General features: G+C 42.4%; 1 protein-coding gene across 7 annotated transcripts in view; it reads left to right on the top strand.

The window, feature by feature from the left end:
* The window catches only part of NUP210L (nucleoporin 210 like), a 161,092-nt gene that overhangs the window by 17,528 nt on the left and 122,654 nt on the right, over positions 1-20,910 (top strand). For all 7 annotated transcript variants that reach the window (XR_010158103.1, XR_010158104.1, XM_001144608.6 and 4 more), the window contains exons 7-12: positions 1,506-1,664; positions 8,091-8,159; positions 10,019-10,125; positions 10,965-11,105; positions 18,220-18,357; positions 19,150-19,305. Coding sequence is in view for 5 of the 7 variants with exons in the window: in XM_001144608.6 (XP_001144608.4) it covers positions 1,506-1,664; positions 8,091-8,159; positions 10,019-10,125; positions 10,965-11,105; positions 18,220-18,357; positions 19,150-19,305 (770 nt within the window). In the remaining 2 variants the exon portion in view is untranslated. The remainder of the gene's footprint in view (positions 1-1,505; positions 1,665-8,090; positions 8,160-10,018; positions 10,126-10,964; positions 11,106-18,219; positions 18,358-19,149; positions 19,306-20,910) is intronic.

Raw genomic sequence — 20,910 nt, forward strand, 5'->3', positions numbered from 1 at the left:
TCTCCTGCCTCAGCCTCCCGAGTAGCTGGGATTACAGGTGTGCGCCACCATGCCCAGCTAATTTTTTGTATTTTTAGTAGAGACGGGGTTTCACCATGCTGGCCAGGCTGGTCTCAAACTCCTGGCCTCATGATCCATCTGCCTCAGCCTCCCAAAGTGCTGGGATTACAGGCGTGAGCCATCACTCCCGGCCTCTTTTTTTTTTTTTCTTTTTTGTTAGAGATGGGATCTCATTATGTTACCCAGGCTGGTCTTGAACTCCTTGTCCCAAGTGATTCTCCCACCTTGGCCTCCCTCCCAAAGGGCTGAGATTATAGGTGTGAGCTACTGTGCCAAGCTGAGACCTCATCTCTAAAAATAACTAAATAAATAAAACAATTAAAGCTTTACTAGCTTTTGAAGGGCAAGTTAAGACACTTTACCAGAAGGGACCTGAATGATCATTGCAATGATCTTTGCAAAAGTTGTTTCTTGAGAAACTCAATTCATCGACTGAAAGCTTAATATTCTGTTGATACTAAAAGTTACATTGAGCTTTTTTTTTTTTTTTTTTTTTTGAGATGGATTCTCACTCTGTCGCCCAGGCTGGAGTGCAGTGGCATGATCTCGGCTCACTGCAACCTCTGCCTCCCAGGTTCAAGCGATTCTCCTGCCGCAGCCTCCCGAGTAGCTGGGATTACAGGAGCCCGCCACTACGCCCAGCTAATTTTTTGCATTTTTAGTAGAGATGGGGTTTCACCATGTTGCCCAGGCTGGTCTCGAACTCCTGACCTCGTGGTTCACCCACCTCGGCTTCCCAAGGTGCTGGGATTACAGGCGTGAACCACCGCACCCGACCTAAAAGTTACATTGAGCTTTTAAAGTATATATTGGCTCCATTAACATTAATCTTTTTCTTACTAATGATGACCCCTCCTGCTACTCAGTTCACTAGTTTTTAAGAATACAAGCAAAACCAATTCTTTCTTTCTCTCTCTCTCTCTCTATATATATTTTTTAATTTTTATTTATTTATTTATTTATTTTGAGACGGAGTTATGCTTTGTCGCCCAGGCTAGAGTGCAATGGTTTGATCTCAGCTCACTGCAACCTCCACCTCCCAGGTTCAAGCGATTCTCCTGCATCAGCCTCCCGAGTAGCTGGGATTACAGGCACACGCCATCACGCCTGGCTAATTTTGGTATTTTTAGTAGAGACGGGGTTTCACCATGTTGGCCAGGCTGGTCTCGAACTCCTAACTTCAGGTGATCCGCCCGCCTTGGCCTCCCAAAGTGCTGGGATTACAGGTGAAGCCACCACACCCAGCCTCCAGCAATATATTTTAACTCATATACTCCCCCCAAATGGTTACATGTAGAAATTCATCATAGCAGGAAAAACATTAGAAGCAGATCATACTCTTATTTTATGTCTGCTTCCTGATCATTCCTTTATGATCAAGAATACATCATTATCTACTGGAATGGCTGCTGTCATTACATTTATGTATCTTTCATGTCTTACAGAGGTGAAATTTCCCCTGGAACATTATGTACTGGAATTGCAAGACCATAGGGTTGCACTTAATGGGTCTCATTCTGAGAAAGTGGCTATACTGGATGACAAAACAGCCATGGTGACTGCCTCACAACTGGGCCAGACTAATCTTGTCTTTGTCCATAAAAGTATCCTTTTGTTCAAGTTTTAGCTGCCAGTCTACACTTCCTTGAGCATCCTAGACATGTTCTTTGGTAAAATAATTTATTAAGAATGATTATGGCCGGGCGCGGTGGCTCACGCCTGTAATTCCAGCACTTTGGGAGGCCGAGGCGGGCGGATCACAAGTTCAGGAGATCGAGACCATCCTGGCTAACACGGTGAAACCCTGACTCTACTAAAAATACTAAAAATTAGCCAGGCGTGGTGGCGGGCGCCTGTAGTCCCAGCTACTCGGGAGGCTGAGGCAGGAGAATGGTGTGAACCCGGGAGGCAGAGGTTGCAGTGAGCCAAAATCGTGCCACTGCACTCCAACCTGGGCGGCACAGCGAGACTCCGTCTCAAAAAAAAAAAAAAGATTATAATACTACTACAGTGTTTTCCTATAGGTTTTATTTTTAATAAAGAATTATAAGTTATTACTGTCATAATTTCTAGCAGAGTAAGTAGAGAAAAGGAGTATAGTTGGAACTTGGGATCTACTAACTTCAATGCTTATTTGCAACCTCAGTCAAATTGTAATTAGGGAAATAAAAAAACTGCAATTGGGGAATGGGGAAAACGGAGTTTGGAAGAACATGTGAGAATTTTATTTAATTCTCTTTTCTATTTGTACATGATAATTGAGAAAATATGCTATTGTCTCCAGTAGATGTTTAACTAATATTTTTATTGTGTTGAGAGCAATTTTAAAAAATTCACTAAACCTGCTATGCAAGGATTGAACAAAGAAAGGTACACAGAGGCCGGGCGTGGTGGCTCACGCATGTAATCCCAGCACTTTGGGAGGCCGAGGCCGGCTGATCACCTGAGGTCGGGAGTTCGAGAACAGCTTGACCAACATGAAGAAACCCTGTCTCTACTAAAAATACAAAAATTAGCCGGGCGTGGTGGCGCATGCCTGTAATCCCAGCTACTCGGGAGGCTGAGGCAGGAGAATCGCTTGAACCCCCGGGAAGTGGAGGTTGCGGTGAGCCAAGATCGCACCACTGCACTCCAGCCTGGGCAACAAGAGCAAAACCATCTTTTTTTTTTTTTTTTTTGAGACGGAGTCTCGCTGTCGCCCAGGCCGGAGTGCAGTGGTGCGATCTCGGCTCACTGCAGGCTCCGCCCCCGGGGTTCACGCCATTCTCCTGCCTCAGCCTCCCGAGTAGCTGGGACTACAGGCGCCCGCCACCTCGCCCAGCTAATTTTTTGTATTTTTAGTAGAGACGGGGTTTCACTGTGTTAGCCAGGATGGTCTCGATCTCCTGACCTTGTGATCCGCCCGCCTCGGCCTCCCAAAGTGCTGGGATTACAGGCGTGAGCCACCGCGCCCGGCCTGAAACTCCATCTCAAAAAAAAAAAAAAAGGTACACGGAGATCTGTAATAGTCAATGAAAACAGAAGAGAATGGAGATTTAAATTCTCAGAAAATTGAAACATGATTTGGACTCCATCTCTCTGTGTTTTATTTGGTATTTTTTTTGAATATTTTAATCTGAAAGAAATTCATTCAGCAAATATCTATTACATTTCTACTATATGCTCAACATTGTTCTAAGCTCTGGGTATACAAATTGCCATTTTGTCCAGTATAGTTAGTTTCTTAAAATATTATTATTATTATTATTATTATTATTATTTTTTGAGGTGGAGTTTTGCTCTTGTTGCCCAAGCTGGAGTGCAGTGGCACGATTTCTGCTCACTCCCACCTCCGCCTCCCGGGTTCGAGTTATTCTCCTGCCTCGGCCTCCTAAGCAGCTGGGATTACAGGTGTGCGCCACCATGCCCGGCTAATTTTTGTATTTTTAGTAGTGACGGGGTTTCACCATGTTGGCCAGGCTGGTCTTGAACTCCTGACCTCAGATGATCCACCCACTTCGGCCTTCCACAGTGCTGGGATTACAGGCATGAGCCACTGTGCCTGGCCAAAAAATTATTATTTTTGTAGAGACAGGGTCTCACTCTGTTGCCCAGGCCGGAGTGCAGTGGTGCAATCTTGGCTCTTGGCTCACTGCAACCTGTAAACTCCCAGGCTCAAGTGATCCTCCCAGCTTAGCCTCCCAAGTAGCTGGGACCACAGGCACGTGCCACCACGCCCAGCTAATTTTTGTATTTTTTTATAGACACAAGGTCTCGCCATGTTGCCCACACTGCTCTTGAACTCCTGGACTCAAGCGATTCACCTGCCTTGGCCTCCCAAAGTGCTAGGATTCCAGGCATGAGCCACCACACCCAGCCAGATTTTTTTTTTTTTTTAGAGATAGAGTCTCACTCTGATGCCCAGGTTAGAGTGCAGAGGCATGATCATAACTCACAGTAGCCTTGAGCAATCCTCCCACCTCAGCCTTCTGAGTAGCTGGGACTATAGGCATACACCACCGTGCCATACTAATTGTGTCTTTTTTTGTAGAGATGTCTTGCTAGGCTGAGTAGGCTGGATGAACTACTGGCCTTAAATGAACCTCCTGCCTAGGCCTCCCAAAGTGTTTGGATTACAGGTGTGATCCACCACACCCAGTCTTTACCTAGCATAGTTAGAAAAGTCCTCTCTGATGAGGTGACACTGGCACAATAAGCCATGTGGATAGTTGGTGAAAGACTTCTAGGGAAAGGAAAGAGCAATGGCAAAGGTTCTGAAGTAGGAACATATTTGGCATGATTAAAGAAGAGTAAGGAAGACAGTGAAGCTAAAGTGCAGTGAATCAGGAAATAGTAGAAGTAATAGAGTAGGGGAGGGGCAGATTAGGTAGGGCCTAGTAGGCTTACTCCGAATAAGAATGTCTCTACTTTGGGCACACTGTCTATAGCGTAGCCCTGCTCCAAAAGCAGTACCTCTGCTACTCCACTTCAAGAAAAGTTGCCAACACCAAAAAAATTCTATCAGACTTGAAAGGTACAGTATTTCTTGTATAATATTGTTAGTTAGCAGCCTATATTATTTGTCTAACATTAAGGAGAGTTATTGATCCAATGTTGTTTGCTTTTTAGTCATTTTAAGGTACCTAGGACATTTTTCAACAAATACAATCATACCTACAAAATAAATTAAGTTATTCAATATTTATTGATCCCCAACTGTGTGTCAGGAACTTCCCTGAATTCCCCAGGTGAACTTAAATGTTCTTTTTTTCCCCCATATTTTCAGTTCATATTGTTATTTTTTTCCAAAGTATCAAATATTAAAATACATTGTATTTGTCTATTTATATATCTTTTTTGAGGACATGGATGGTGACTATTCATAATGTGTCCCAGCACCTGGCATAGAGTAGCTGGTGGAACTGTTCATGGAGATGGAGAATATAAGAGAAAGAGCAGTTTTAAGGAAAAAGATAGTGAGTTCAGTTTTTCACATGTTAAATTAAAACATCGAAACTGTGGGATAGATATCCAAGCAGAAATTTTCATTATGCCTCCGGAGGAGAAAGATTGAGGATCAAGATAGATCCTCAAGGATCAAGAAAGATTGAGGATCAAGATAGATATTTGAAAGTTGGTTTATAGATAGGTGATAGTTGGAGCTATTGTAGACAAAATCACCTAGGGAAATTATATACAGTGAGAGAATTTGGCCAAAGACAAAATTGTGTAATGCTAGCTTTTAAGGTTCGTATGGGAAAAGAGAACGTGTGAGGAGGATCTGAAGGAATGCTTAAAATGTAGTATTATAGAAAAACCAAGGATGGGCACAGTGGCTCATGCCTATAATCCCAGCACTTTGGGAGGCTGAGGCAGGTGGATCACTGGTCAGGAGTTTGAGACCAGCCTGGTCAACATGGAGAAACCCCATCTCTACTAATAATATAAAAATTAGCAGGGCGTGGTGATGCACGCCTGTAATCCCAGCTACTCGGGAGGAACTCCTGAGGCAGGAGAATCGCATGAACCTAGGAGGCAGAAGTTGCAGTGAGCCGAGATGGCACCACTGCACTCCAGCCTGGGCGACGGAGTGAAACTGAGTCTCAACTAAAGAAAAAAAAAAAAAAGAAAGAAAAACCAGAGAGAGGAGTTTCCTGATAACCAAATTAGGAATTTACAAAGAGGAGAAAACTGTTCAACAGGTCAAATATGGTAGTGATGTCAAGATAAAGACTGAAAGGTTGTAGTAACTAGGAGGTCTTAGGTCACTTTGTCAGTAAAAACAGCTTGGCTTTCATAAGGACAAAAACAAAGAAGTTTGAAAAAGACACAACGAATACTTTTTTTTTTAAGATTGGAAAAACTTGAACATTTCTCTTAATATTTCTCTTAATTAAAGAGAGAAAGATGGCAGAGATAAGGGAGAAAGGAGAGCCAGTTGATGGAGCATGTTTTCTGAGAGGCAACAGAAAATGAGATTTGGAATGCAGATGGAAAGCTTAGATCTTATTCTGATATCTTATTCCGATATCAGAAGAATGAATTGTTTTAGAGATCTGTTGAGATGTTTCCTCATTTGTAAAATGAAGTGAATGTTGTTATTGCTGACTTTCCTTCTAGCTCTTTTTTTTTTTGAGATGGAGTCTCGCTCTGTTGCCCGGGCTGGAGTGCAGTGGCGCCATCTTGGCTCACTGCAAGCTCCACCTCCCAGGTTCACGCCATTCTCCTGCCTCAGCCTCCCAAGTAGCTGGGACTACAGGCGCCTGCCACCACGCCTGGCTAATTTTTTGTATTTTTTTTTTTTAGCAGAGACGGGGTTTCACCGTGTTAGCCAGGATGGTCTCAATCTTCTGACCTCGTGATCCACCCGTCTCGGCCTCCCAAAGTGCTGAGATTACAGGCGTGAGCCACGACGCCCGGCCCTAGCTCTTATATTTTATGAATATTATGGTAAAGTACATATCAGAACTAAACCTAAGTTTGGCACAGAGTTACCATAAAGTATTTAGAAGATTTGCTTTAGGCCGGGCACAGTGGCTCATGCATGTAACCCCAGCACTTTGAGAGGCTGAGGCAGGAGGATTGCTTGAGTCCAGGAGTTTAAGACCAGTCTAGGCAACATAGTGAGACCCCTGTCTCTACAAAAAGTAAAAGGTTAGCCAGATGTGGTGGTGCAGGCCTATAGTCCCAGTTACTCAGAGGCCTGAGGGTAGGAGAATCGCTTGAGTCCAGGAGTTAGAGAGGCTGCAGTGAGCTGTGATTGTACCACTGCACTCAGCCTGGGTGACAGAGTGAGACCCTGTCTCAAAAAAAAAAAAAATTGGGGCCAGGCGCAGTGGCTCACGCCTGTAATCCTAACGCTTTGGGAGGCTGAGGCGGGTGGATCACCTGAGGTCAGGAGTTCGAGACCAACCTGGCCAACATGGCAAAACCCTGTCTCTACTAAAAATACAATAATTAGCTGGGCGAGGTGGTGCGCGCCTATAGTCCCAGCTACTTGGGAGTCTGAGGCAGAAGAATCGCTTGAACATGGGAGGCAGTGGTTGCAGTGAGCCAAGATCATGCTGTTGCACTCTAGCCTGGGTGACAGAGTGCAATGGCGCAATCTCAGCTCACTGCAACCTCTGCCTCCTGGGTTCAAGCAATTCTTCTGCCTCAGCCTCCTGAGTAGCTGAGATTACGGGTGCCTGCCACCACACCTGGCTAATTTTTGTATTTTTAGTAAAGACAGGGTTTCACCATGTTGGTCAGGCTGGTCTTGAACTCCTGACCTCAGACAGTCCACCCACCTCGGCCTCCCAAATTGCTGGGATTACAGGCATGAGCCACCGTGCCTGGCCAGTTATGTGTTTCTCAGAGCAGAAGTAATTTATTCTTAGCTTTTGGATGTAGTATATTTTTAAGAACAAAGCATATTCTTAATTAGATTGTATATAGACTGATACTGGAATAAATTTATATTTCTGCCAGGATTATCTGAAATGGTAGTGGTAGAATGAGGTATAAGTGACCCAGAAGTATCTTTGATGGCAAGCAGAGAACATTTTGGTATTAAACATTTACTGCAAATAACAGAAAATCAACTAGTAATTTTGAAACTATCTGTGGAGTTCTAGGCATGTTGCTGGATGGCAAGTCATGCCTCTCCCTCTGCCTCCATCAACAGTTCATCCTTTCAGCCAGAAGGTCTCTTCCTCCAGAATGGAGCCACTTCGTCCTGTTTCCATACTGGGCTCCTATGTAGGTATTTATTTGGAGAAAGGGGTCTGCAGCTACATTAATATTAAAAGCACAAAGCATGATCTTTTTTCTCCCTTTCTATCTTCCTCAAATTGAAATTCAAGAATATCTGACTCATAAGATGACTAAGAGTCCCTCAGACTTTTTGCAGAAGTATACACATTTAAGTTTTGGCTTTCCAAAGGATAATAAAAGATAGGATTTTTGTTTGTTTTCATTTGTGCATTTGTTTGTTTGTTTGTTTTTCTCCTTTGGTACCTCACCTTTTCACCCAACTCTGGCTCACATGATTTCCTTAAGCAAAAATTAAGATGTTCATATGCGATCTGTGTCTGGACTCCCAAATTGCACCATATATGTTGTAGAGCCTGGATTTTTAGGTATTTTAGATCATACTTTTCAGAAACGTGGATAGCTTAAATGATTTCACTAAAATGAGTGCATTATACAGCATTTCTTCAACTTTCAACTTTCATTCTGGGACTTAATTTCAAATTCAACCTTACTTTGACATGTTTTATCAAATTGTTCTGATTAAATGCTATCACAAGAGTGAAGCATGTTGAAACAGATTGTGAAAAAAATATGAAAATCCATATAATACAATTTTGAGGTTAGGAAAAGAAACTTTATACAAGGAAAAAAGAATCTTAATGCTCATAGGCCATATGAAACAATGAATCTGACTGAAAGAAGCTGAAATATTGCCTGACACATTAGGAATGAGCTGAAAGTATGGTTTCTTCTTGTCTACAGATATAAGTGAAAGTGTTTCTTTTTTTTTGTTTGTGTTTGTTTTTGTTTTTGTTTGAGACAGGGTCTTGCTCTGTCACCCAGGCTGGAATGCAGTGGCGTGATCTTGGCTGACTGCAACCTCTGCCTCTCAGGCTCAAGCAATCTTCACACCTTAGCCTCCCAAGTAGCTGGGACTACAGGTGCGCCACCATGCCTGGCTAATTTTTGTTTTCTGTAAAGATGGGATTTTGCCACATTACCCAGGCTGGTCTCAAACTCCTGAGCTCAAGCGATCTGCTCTCCTCGGCCTCCCAAAGTGCCAGAATTAGAGGTGTGAACCACCATGCCCAGCCTAAAGTGTTTCTTTATACCTGAGATGAGCTAAATTAAACCAGGATTTTTGGAACCCTAAATTATTATACAATTTTTTCTTTTTGGTCTGAATCAGTGTCTGGCTCTGTTGCCCAGGCTGGAATGCAATGGGCTACAGCCCACTGTAGCCTCCAATTCCTGGGGTCAAATGATCCTTCCACCTCAGTCTCCTGAGTAATGGAACTATAGCCGCGAGCCACCACGTTCAGCTAATTTTTAATTTTTTTGTAGAGATGGGATCTTGCCGTGTTGCCCAGGCTGGTCTCAAACTCCCGGGCTCAAGCAATTCTCCCTCCTTGGCCTCCCAAAGTGCTAGGATTATAGGCATGAGCCACCAGGCCAAGCCTTATACAATTTGAGAGAAGGAACTAAAAGATGTACTTTGGAGAGCTGGGTGCAGTGGTTCATGTCTAATTCCAGCACTTTGGGAGGCTGAGGCTGGTACATCGCTTGAGCTGAGGAGTTCGAGACCAGTGTGGGCAACATGATGAAACCCTGTCTCTACTATAAATGGAAGAATTAGCCAGGCGCGGTGTTCTAAGCCTGTAGTCCCAGCTACTCAGAAGACTAAGGTGGAAGGATCACCTGAGCCCAGGAGGTCGAGGCTGCAGTGAGTCATGATGACACCACTGCACTCCAGCATCTGTGACAGTGAGACCCTGTTTCAAAAAATAACAACAAAAAAATCTACTTTAGACCAGGCACAGTGGCTCAGGCCTGTAATTCCAGCACTTTGGGAGGCTGAGGCAGGCAGATCACTTGAGGCCAGGAGTTTGAGACCAGCCTGGCCAACATGGCAAAACCTCATCTCTACTAAAAATACAAAAATTAGCTGAGCATGCATGGTAACGCACACCAATAATCCCAGTTACTTGGGAGGCTGAGGCACAAGAATCAGTTGAACCCAGGAGGCAGAGGTTGCAGTGAGCCGAAATCATCACTGCACTCCAGCCTGGGTGACAAAGCAAGACTCTCAAAAAAAAAAAAAAAAAAAAAGAACCTACTTTGGAAAGCATCTCCATCTATTAGTAAATTTTGCTGTTTGAACAGCTTTATAAAGGTTGTATTTTTAAATTCGTTGTAGAAAAATGTTAGGCTCTTCTAATATTTTTGTTTCTTGATTTGTGTATAGGTTTCACTGTCCAACCTGGAAACCGATGGAGTCTAGAGGTGGGACAGGTATATGTCATTACAGTAGACGTCTTTGATAAAAGCAGCACAAAGGTCTATATTTCAGATGTGAGTCAGTCTTTTTTATTTTTCTGAGCTCCTTGTAGGGATAAGATACATAAGATGTAAAGTGGACCATCTTCCTAGCTAGAAAGCCCTCTTTCTTTCTTTGATTCTAGATTTTTACCTTTGGAAAAGCAAGTTGCTAATTTATTATTATCATTAATTCTCTTCTTCTTTTTCTTCTTCTTTTTTTTTTTTTTAAAGAGACACAGTCTCGCTCTGTCACCCAGACTGGAGTACAGTGGTGTGATCATAGCTCACTGCAGCCTCCAACTCCTGGGCTCAAGCAATCCTCCTGCCTCAGCTGGGATTAAAGGCATAAGCAACCATGCCCAGCTAGTTCTGTTCTTGAGGAATGCTAAATCAGAAGTAAAAGATATAATTTGGTCAGAATTATAGAAAAGAGGTGAAATGAGTACCAGTGATAACACTTTGGAGGGTGTCCTCATTCTACAACTTCACATCCTAGATGGTTACCAGAGTTTTGTAGTGGTGAGAGTAGTAATATGAATATCAAATGTGAAGTATTGTACTCACTCTCTAGGGTCCTTATTTCATCCTGAGAACTGTCAATTTATAAAATGGTAAAAATTACACTAAAATTTGCATAAGCTTTGACTCTTGCTATTCCTGATGTTTGCCATTGATAGATCTTTCAAAAACTAGTCCCATTTTAAAATTATATCTCCCCAACTTTTAATTTCTATGAGGGAGAGCAAAAGTTTTGTTTTTATGTCTTTATTCCATGAATGCATAGCTACAGTTTTATAGATGCTTTGGGATTAAGATGACTTCAGGGAAAGAACATATCTTCAGGTTTTTGTTACTGTGGGGCTGATTTTCAGAATCTCAGGATTACACACGACTTTCCTAAGGAGTACTTTGAAGAGCAACTAACTACCGTGAATGGATCTTACCATATAGTAAAAGCCCTGAAAGATGGTGTTGTGGTAATAAATGCATCCCTGACCTCCATCATTTACCAGGTAGGAATTAAACAGACAGTGTTTGTATTCTAAGAACACTGAAGAGGCTTGGCTGACTTGTTGATTTGCAAGCAGATATACAGCATATACCACCTTTATCTTTCAGAAAAATAAACAGATAAACAGCAAATTCGTAAGTGTATACCTCTACAAATTTTCTGTTCTAATCTATGTTATTGTACATTAAAATATCTGCATTTGCGGTCATTGTGTATATATCATTTGGGGTTTCAGGTTTCATTAAAAACATTTCTCTCCCTTCCTTCCTTTCTTCCTTCCTTCCTTCCTTTCTTTCAGAGAGGGCCTCATTTCATCAGCCAGGATGGAGTGCAGTGGTGCACTCATGGCTCACTGCAGCCTGGACCTCCCAGGCTCAAGCAATCCTCCCACCTTAGCCCCCCAAGTAGCTGGGACTACAGGCACATGCCACCACACCTGGCTAATTTTTGTTTTTGTTTAGTTTTTCGAGGCAGAGTCTCACTCTGTTGCCCAGGCTGGAGTGCAGTGGCGTGGTCTTGGCTCACTGCAACCTCTGCTTCCTGGGTTCAAGCGATTCTCCTACCTCAGCCTCCTGTGTAGCTGGGGTTATAGGCATCCACCACCATGCCTGGCAAATGTTTGTATTTTTAGTAGAGACAGGGTTTCACCATGTTGGCCAGGCTGGCCTTGAACTCCTGACCTCAAGTGATTCATCCGCCTCAGCCTCCCAAAGTGCTGGGATTACAGGCATGAGCCACCACAACCGGCCACACCTGGCTAATTTTTAAATTTTTTGTAAAGAAGGCGTTTCACTGTGTGGCACAGGCTGGTCTTGAACTCCTAGGCTCAAGTGATCCTCCCATGTCAGCCTCCCAAAGTGCTGGGATTATAGGTGTGAGCCACTACACCCAGCCATGATGTATTTCATATGCACATTTCCATGTGTCATCAGGTCCACAGAGCGTACTTTATTTTTCTTTTTTTGGAGACAAGTCTCACTCTGTCACCCAGGCTGGAGTGCAATGGCATCATCATAGCTCACCTGCAGCCTCGACCTCCTGGGCTCAAGTGGTCCTCCTGCCTTAGCCTTCCAAGTAGCTGGGACTACAGGCGTGTGCCACCACACCCAGCTAATTTTTATATTTTTTGTAGAGACAGGTTCTTGCTATGTTGCCCACAATGGTCTCAAACTCCTAGGCTCAAGTGTTCCTCCTGCCTTGGCCTCCCAAAATGTTGAGATTACAGGTGTGAGCCACCACTACCAGGTGCATAGAGTACTATTAATTCTAAAAATCCAAAGGTTTAATATGCCAATTTATTTACCCATACCCCAAACATTGAATGTTTCCATTATTTCCATTTTTTTTACTGTTGTAAATGGCATAACTGAGTATCTTTGTACATTTTTTTTCTTTTGGGTTATTTCCATACTGTGTAACAACAGAAATGGAGTTATTGAGTAAAGGGATAAGGAATGAATCTGTTTCTAATGCCTCCAAAATACATAAGTATCCTGATTTTTACTAGCCTGCCAAACCTGCTTTCCTCTCCCAAACCTACTTTTTCTCCAATGTTCCTTTCACTCAGTTTAGACAAAATCCAAAGTCACCCTTGACTCTGCCTTCTCCCTCAGCTTCTGTATTCAACACATTATTAAGTGCCATGTCAACTCTTCTAAATGCCCGTCAAATCTATTTTTTTTTTTTTTTTACCATCCCGGTTGTGCTCTCTCTCTCTCTTTTTTTTTTTTTCTTTTTGAGATGGAGTCTCACTCTGTTGCCCAGGCTGGAGCGCAGTGGCGCGATCTCAGCTCACTGCAACCTCCGCCTCCTGTATTCATGTGATTCTCCTGCCTCAGCCTCCCAAGTAGCTAGGACTACAGGCGTGTGCCACCACGCCCGGCTAATTTTTGTAATTTTTTTAGTAGAGATGGGGTTTCACCATATTGGCCAGGCTGGTCTCGAACTCCTGACCTTGTGATCCGCCCACCTTGGACTCCCAAAGTGCTAGGATTACAGGCATGAGCCACCGTGCCCAGCCTCTCTCTCTCTCTTTTTTTTTTTTAACTGAGACAGAGTCTCACTCTGTCACCCAGGCTGGAGTGCAGTGGCACGATCTCGGCTCACTGCAACCTCTGCCTCCTGAGTTCAAGCGATTCTCCTGCCTCAGCCTCCCGAGTAGCTGGGAATACAGGATCATGCCACAATGGCTGGCTAATTTTTGTATTTTTAGTAGAGACAAGGTTTTACTATGTTGGCCAGGGTGGTCTCGAACTCCTGACCTCAAGTGATCCACCCGCCTTGGCCTCCCAAAGTGCTGGAATTATAGGAGTGAGCCATGGAAACTGGCCCATTAATAACTTTTTAAACTTTTAATTTTGAAATTATTATAGATTTACCAGAAGTTGCAAAAATAGTATATAGGACAAAGAAAATGTACATATGGCTAATAGCACATTAAAAGATGTTCAGCATGATTAGTCATTAAGAAAATGCAAATCCAGATGGGCGAGTTGGCTCACGCCTGTAATCCTAGCATTTGGAAGGCCCAGGCGGGTGGATCACTTGAGGTCAGGAGCTTGAGACCAGCCTGGCCAACATGGTGAAACTCCGTCTCTACTAAAAATACAAAAATTAGCTGGGCGTGGTGGCGCGTGCCTATAATCCCGGATACTCGGCAGGCTGAGGCAGGAGAATAGCTTGAACCTGGGAGGCGGAGGTTGCAGTGAGCCGAGGTTGTGCCATTGCACTCCAGCCTGGGCAACAAGAGCGAAACTCCATCTCAAAAAAAAAAGAAATACAACTGACATTGGAGTGTTGATGTTGTATATCGCAACTTCGCTGGATTAGTTTATTAGCTCTAGTAGTTTTTTGTGGATTTTTTTTTTTTTTTTTGAGACAGGGTCTCACTCTGTTACCCAGGCTGGATTGCAGTGGCACCATCATGGTTTACTGCAGCCTTGACCTCCTGGGCCCAAGTGATCCTCCTACCTCAGCCTCCTGAGTAGCTGGGACTACAGGTGCATTCCACCACTCCTAGCTAATTTTTTTGTAGAGATGAGTTTCACCATGTTGCCCTGGCTGGTCTCAAACTCCTGAACTCAGGTGCTCCACCCACCTCAGCCTCCCAAAGTGCTGGGATTAGAGGTGTGAGCCACTGCACCTGGCCCTGGAACTGCCATACTGTTTTCTACAGTGGCTGCACCATGTTACATTCCACCAGCAATGTATAAGTGTTCCTATTTCTCCACATCCTTGTCAACACTTGTTATTTTCTCTTTTGTTTTCTTTGAGACGGAGTTTTGCTCTGTTTCCCAGACTAGAGTGCAGTGGCACAATCTCGGCTCACTGCAACCTCCACCTCCTGAGTTCACACCATTCTCCTGCCTCAGCCTCTGAGTAGCTGGGACTACAGGCGCCTGCCACCATGCCCGGCTAATTTTTTGTATTTTTAGTAGAAATGGGGTTTCACTGTGTTAGCCAGGATGGTCTTGATCTCCTGACCTCATGATCTGCCTGCCTCGGCCTCCCAAAGTGCTGGGATTACAGGCATGAGCCACCACGCCGGGCCTGTTTTGTTTTAAATAATAGCCATCCTAATGGGTAATAAGTAGTATCTAACTGTAGTTTTCATTTTCCTTTTCCTAATGATCAGTGTATGGGAAGTTTTTAAACTATGAATTCAATTTTAAAAATATATATACAGCCATTCATGTTATTTGGTAGTTTGTATCTTTGAAGGAATTTGTCCATTTTATCTAAGTGGTTGAATTTATCACATAAAGTTGTTCAAAATATTGTTTTACTAGTCTTTTGTTGTCTATAAAATCTGTAGTGATGTCCCCTTATTAATTCCTGATATTGGTCATTTATGTCTCTCTTGTTTTCTTTCTGAGTCTGGCTAGAGGTTTATAAATGTTATTGAGTTTTTCAAAGAGCAACTGTTGGTTTCATTGACTTTTCTCTATTTGTCTGTTTTCTATTTCATTCATTTATGCTTTTGTATTATTCTCTTTCTTTTGCTTCGTTTGGATTTAATTTGCTTTTCTTTTTAAAGTTTCTTTTTCTTTTTTCTTTTTTTTTTTTTTTGAGATGGAGTCTTACTGTTGCCCAGGCTGGAGAGCAGTGGAACGATCTCGGCCCACTGCAACCTCCGCCTCCCGGGTTCAAGTGATTCTCCTGCCTCAGCCTCCCGAGTAGCTGGGATTACAGGCGCCCGCCACCATGCCCAGCTAATTTTTGTATTTTTAGTAGAGACGGGATTTCACTATGTTGGCCAGACTGGTCTCAAACTCCTGACCTCAGGTGATCCACCCGCCTTGGCCTCCCAAAGTGCTAGGATTACAGGCGTGAGCCACTGCTTTCAGCCTTTAAAGTTTCTTATGGTGGAAGAACTTTATGATGGATCATTGGGTTATATCTTTCTTCTTTTTTAATGTAAGCACTTCTGCCATATTCTATTGGTTATTCAGACCAATCCTAAGACAATGTATACTACATAATGGGGACTACACAAGGGGATGAATACCAGGAGTCAGAAATCTTTGGGGGCCATCTTTTAGTCTAGTTATCATAGATAGGTGCTCCAAATTCGTTCTGGGTTCCCTGATATTAGACTTAAATGATTTAATGAACCTGTTTCCAGTAATAAAGTGAGCACTGGTATTCCATGGCATGCAATAGCAAAACAACTGTTTAAATTATTACCCGTAGACACACTCCAGTCAAGTGCATAGAGAAGGCAAAGCTTTAGGTCACCAACTGGTTGCTCCCATAAAACATTACAGTGAAAGTAAGGGATTTAATATGATTGATCATTGTTGCTAAATGTGCTGGATAGTGTGGGGAAAGAAAATGGTTACATCAGGGCTTTAAATTCCCAGCATGAGATCCCCATAAGAGATCTAAAAGTTTCTCTGACTATCCTTGAAGAAGATCTCACTACCAGATTATTATACCTTGTCTGCAATCATGTGATTAAAATCAACAATAAAGGGATTTTTAAAGTACATATTTATAAATTTAATAATGCACTACTTTTTTTTTTTTTTTGAGATGGAGTCTCGCCCTGTCTCCCAGGCTGTTGTGCAATGGTGTGATGTCAGCTCACTGCAACCTCCGCCTCATGGGTTCAAGTGATTCTCCTGCCTCAGCCTCCTGTGTAGCTGGGATTACAGGTGCATGCCACCATGCCTGGCTAATTTTTTGTATCTTTAGGTAGAGACGGGGTTTCACCATGTTGGCCAGGCTGTTCTCAAACTCCTGACCTCATGATCTGCCCGCCTCGGATAATGCATTTCTTTTTTTTTTTTTTAATTATTATACTTTAAGTTCTAGGGTACATGTGCACAATGTGCAGGTTTGTTACATATGTATACATGTGCCATGTTGGTGTGCTGCACCCATTAACTTATCATTTACGTTAGGTATATCTCCTAATGCTATCCTTCCCCCCTCCCCCAACCCCATGACAGGCCCCGGGGTGTGATGTTCCCCTTTCTGTGTCCAAGTGTTCTCATTGTTCAATTCCCACCTATGAGTGAGAACACACAGTGTTTGGTTTTTTGTCCTTGCGATAGTTTGCTGAGAATGATGGTTTCCAGCTTCATCCATGTCCCTACAAAGGACATGAACTCATCCTTTTTTATGGCTGCATAGTATCCAGAATCTACAAAGAACTCAAACAAATTTACAAGAAAAAAACAACCCCATCAAAAAGTGGGCGAAGGATGTGAACAGACACTTCTCAAAAGAAGACATTTATGCAGCCAACAGACACATGAAAAAATGCTCATCATCACTGGCCATCAGAGAAATGCAAATCAAAACCACAATGAGATATCATCTCACACCAGTTAGAATGGCAATCATTAAAAAGTCGGGAAACAACAGGTGCTGGAGAGGATGTGGAGAAATAGGAACACTTTTACACTGTTGGTGGGACTGTAAACTAGTTCAACCATTGTGGAAGTCAGCGTGGCAATTCCTCAAGGATCTAGAACTAGAAATACCATTTGACCCAGCCATCCCATTACTGGGTATATACCCAAAGGATTATAAGTCATGCTACTATAAAGACACATGCACACGTATGTTTATTGCAGCACTATTCACAATAGCAAAGACTTGGAACCAACCCAAATGTCCATTAGTGATAGACTGGATTAAGAAAATGTGGCACATATACACCATGGATAATGCACTTCTAAATACAATTGTCCCTCAGTATATGTGGGGAACTGGTTTCAGGACCCCACATATACCAAAATCCACACATACTCAAGTCCTACATTCAGCCCTGTAGAACCTTATTATTTATTTATTTATTTGGTTTTTTGTTTGTTTGTTTGTTTTTTGAGACCAGGTTTCCCTATTGTTGCCCAGGCTGGAGTGCAGTGGCATGATCTCAGCTTACTGCAACCTCCGCCTCCCAAGTTCAAGCAATTCTCCTGTCTCAGCCTCCCAAGTAGCTGGAGTTACAGGCATGCACCACACGCTCAGCTGATTTTTTGTATTTTTAGTAGAGATGGGGTTTCACCATGTTGGCCAGGCTGGTTTTGAACTCCTGACCTCAGGTGATCCACCCACCTCGTCCTCCCAAAGTGCTGGGATTATAGACATGAGCCACCTCTCCCAGCCAGCCCTGTAGAACCTTACACAAAAAGTTGGCCCTCTATATATGGGTGGGTTTTGCTTGTTTTTAAGTATGAGGCAAATTTCTTACCTTAGCACCTTTAAATGTTCTCATTTTCTTCTGAATAGCTTATAGTATCCCTTTGCGTTTACAGTTTATGGATGTCCAGGGGTCTTTCTTCTGAAAGTATGGTTTCCCTTACTATGTTGATTTTTTTAAAAACCTCTTTTATTTCAGGGAATTTTAAGCTATTTTCCCTGATTCTGATAATTAGTTTAGGTCTAGCAAAACCCTTTTCATTATTATTTCATTTTCATTATTATTGAACCATAGCAGCTATGCTTATTTAGTGAAGAGAAATATTTATTTATTTCTTTTATAGATAGAAACTGGTTGAGTAATTTATGAGCATACCATTTTGCTGATGTTTTGAGTATATGAATGTGTATTATAAGAATAGTCCTTATAAATATATTTTGCTCCTTTTTTCCTGCTCTTATAGAATAAAGATATTCAGCCTATAAAATTTCTAATCAAACACCAACAAGAAGTGAAGATTTATTTTCCCATCATGCTTACACCCAAATTTCTGGCATTTCCTTATCATCCTATGGGAATGTTATATCGTTATAAAGTACAGGTATGGTGTCCTATAAGGCTTCACAAGGAGATAAGCCGGTTTCTCTAATAGCTTAATTTATTGAAATTTGATTAATGTTACATTTATTTCCTCCCAATCCTAAAAGTATAACTTGGGTTTTGGTGACAACCAAAATTATACTCTTGAAAAATGTCATCTATAACAAGACTTGGTTACAGATGCTTTCTGTCTCTCTTCCCAATATCCTTTCCTTGTGAGTTTTGTAAAGTTCTGTTGTGTCTTTTTTTGACATTTTGTGACACTACCATTACTTTGCCTCCCTTTAGTATTTCTCTTGCCTGTTAAGGTACTTTACTATAGTGTCACAGTTTCTTTTCTTTCTTTCTTTCTTTCTTTTTTTCTGAGACAGAGTTTTGCTCTTGTTGCCCAGGCTGGAGTGTAATGGTGCAATCTCGGCTCACTGCAACCTCTGTCTCCCAGGTTGAAGCGATTCTCCTGCCTCAGCCTCCGGAGTAGCTGGGATTACAGGCATGCACCACCACTCCCAGCTAATTTTGTATTTTTAGTACAGACAGGGTTTCACCATGTTGGCCAGGCTGGTCTCGAACTCCTGACATCAGGTAATCCACCCACCTTGGCCTTCCAAAGTGCTGGGATTACAGGTGTAAGGCACCATGCCCAGCCTAGTGTCACAGTTTCTAATGTGTCCAAAAATAATTTATTATATTATGTTATTATTTTGTAAACTTTATTTCACCAGTCAAGTTTTACATTTTCACTTAAATTTTATTTTCTTCCGATTGTAATTAAATGTAATGTGTGTTTTCACAGGTAGAGGGTGGCAGTGGCAACTTTACCTGGACTTCTTCTAATGAAACAGTGGTCATAGTAACCACGAAAGGAGTGGTGACTGCAGGTCAGGTCAGGGGGAATAGTACTGTTTTGGCCCGAGATGTACAAAATCCCTTTCGATATGGAGAAATTAAGGTAAACGACTCTCCAGATATTCTTATTACCCCTACAACACTACTGTCTAAATTTAAGTAATTAACACACTTTAAAAAAAGAGCCCAACATGGCTATTTAAAAATATTACTCACATTCAGTCAAGAAATACTTTTTTTTTTGGAGACAGATGTTGCTCTGTTTCCCAGGCTGCAGTGCAGTGGCAAGATCTCAGCTCACTCACTGCAACCTCTGCCTCCCCGGTTCAAGTAATTCTCCTGGCTCAGCCTCCTAAGTAGCTGGGATTACAGGTGCCCACTACCACACCTGGCTAATTTTTGTATTTTTAGTAGAGGTGGGGTTTCTCCATGTTGGCCAGGCTGGTGTCAAACTCCTGACCTCAGGTGATCCGCCTGCCTCGGCCTCCCAAAGTGCTGGGATTACAGGCATAAGCCACTGCACCCAGCCAGAAATACATATTTTAAAAATATTTCTATAACTAGGTTGAATCTTGCTTCACTTAATAGTCACTTATTTAACATCTATGTTTGTTTCCTCATAGGATGATGTTAGTATCCACCTCGAAGGTTATTATCAGAATTATTGAAAAATGTTTTAAACTGGAAAATTTGAGGAAAAAAATGATGAAATGCATTCTGTATTTATTATACTAATTATAAAAACACATGTAAAACTGAAAACAGTAATAGGTAACATTTTAAGCATTTGTTACAGTGCTCTACAAGTTCAGAGAAACTTCCCTTGTAATGAACTATAGACATGATCACTGAAAGTATAGTCTTTGTTGTCAGGATTAAATGAGATAGTGTTTACTCCAGTGCTTGGCATATATTTAATATTTAATTAATGTTAACTTTTTTGTTATAGTTATACATATGATTTTTAAATGGCCTTTATAGTAACTTTATCTCTAGTGTCATATTTTGGTTTGTCAATCTGTTACTAAAAGATTGAAAACTCTTTTTTAGTATATTATGTAACCATTTTCCTATTTTTCTCCTTTATTTTTTCTTTTTTTGAGACTGAGTCTTGCTCTGTTGCCCAGACTGGAGGGCAATGGCATGATCATAGCTCACTGCAGCCTCAAACTCCTAGGACTCAAGCAGTTCTCCCGCCTTGGCCTCCCAAGTAGCTAGGACTACAGATATGCACCACCCCACACAGTTAATTTATTATTTTTGTAGAGACAGGGTCTCACTGTGTTGCCCAGGCTGGTCCCAAACTCCTGGCCTCAAGTGATCCTCCTGTCTTGGCCTTCCAAAGTGCAAGGATTACAGGTGTGAGCCACTGTACCCAGCCCCATTTTTTTTTTTTTCCCTGAGATGGAGTCTCACTCTGTTGCCCAGGCTGGAGTGCAGTGGCGTGATCTCAGCTCACTGCAACCTCTGCCTTTCAGGTTCAAGCAATTCTCCTGCCTCAGCCTCCTGAGTAGCTGGGACTACAGGCACCCGCCAAAACACCCAACTAATTTTTTTTTTTTTTTTTTTTTTTTTTGAGATGGAGTCTCTTTCTGTCGCCAAGGCTGGAGTGCAGTGGTGCGATCTTGGCTCACTGCAAGCTCTGCCTCCCAGGTTCACCCCATTCTCCTGCCTCAGCCTCCCGAGTAGCTGGGACTACAGGCATGTG

Source organism: Pan troglodytes, chromosome 1 (genome assembly GCF_028858775.2).
Source record: "Pan troglodytes isolate AG18354 chromosome 1, NHGRI_mPanTro3-v2.0_pri, whole genome shotgun sequence".
Lineage (NCBI taxonomy): Eukaryota > Metazoa > Chordata > Mammalia > Primates > Hominidae > Pan > Pan troglodytes.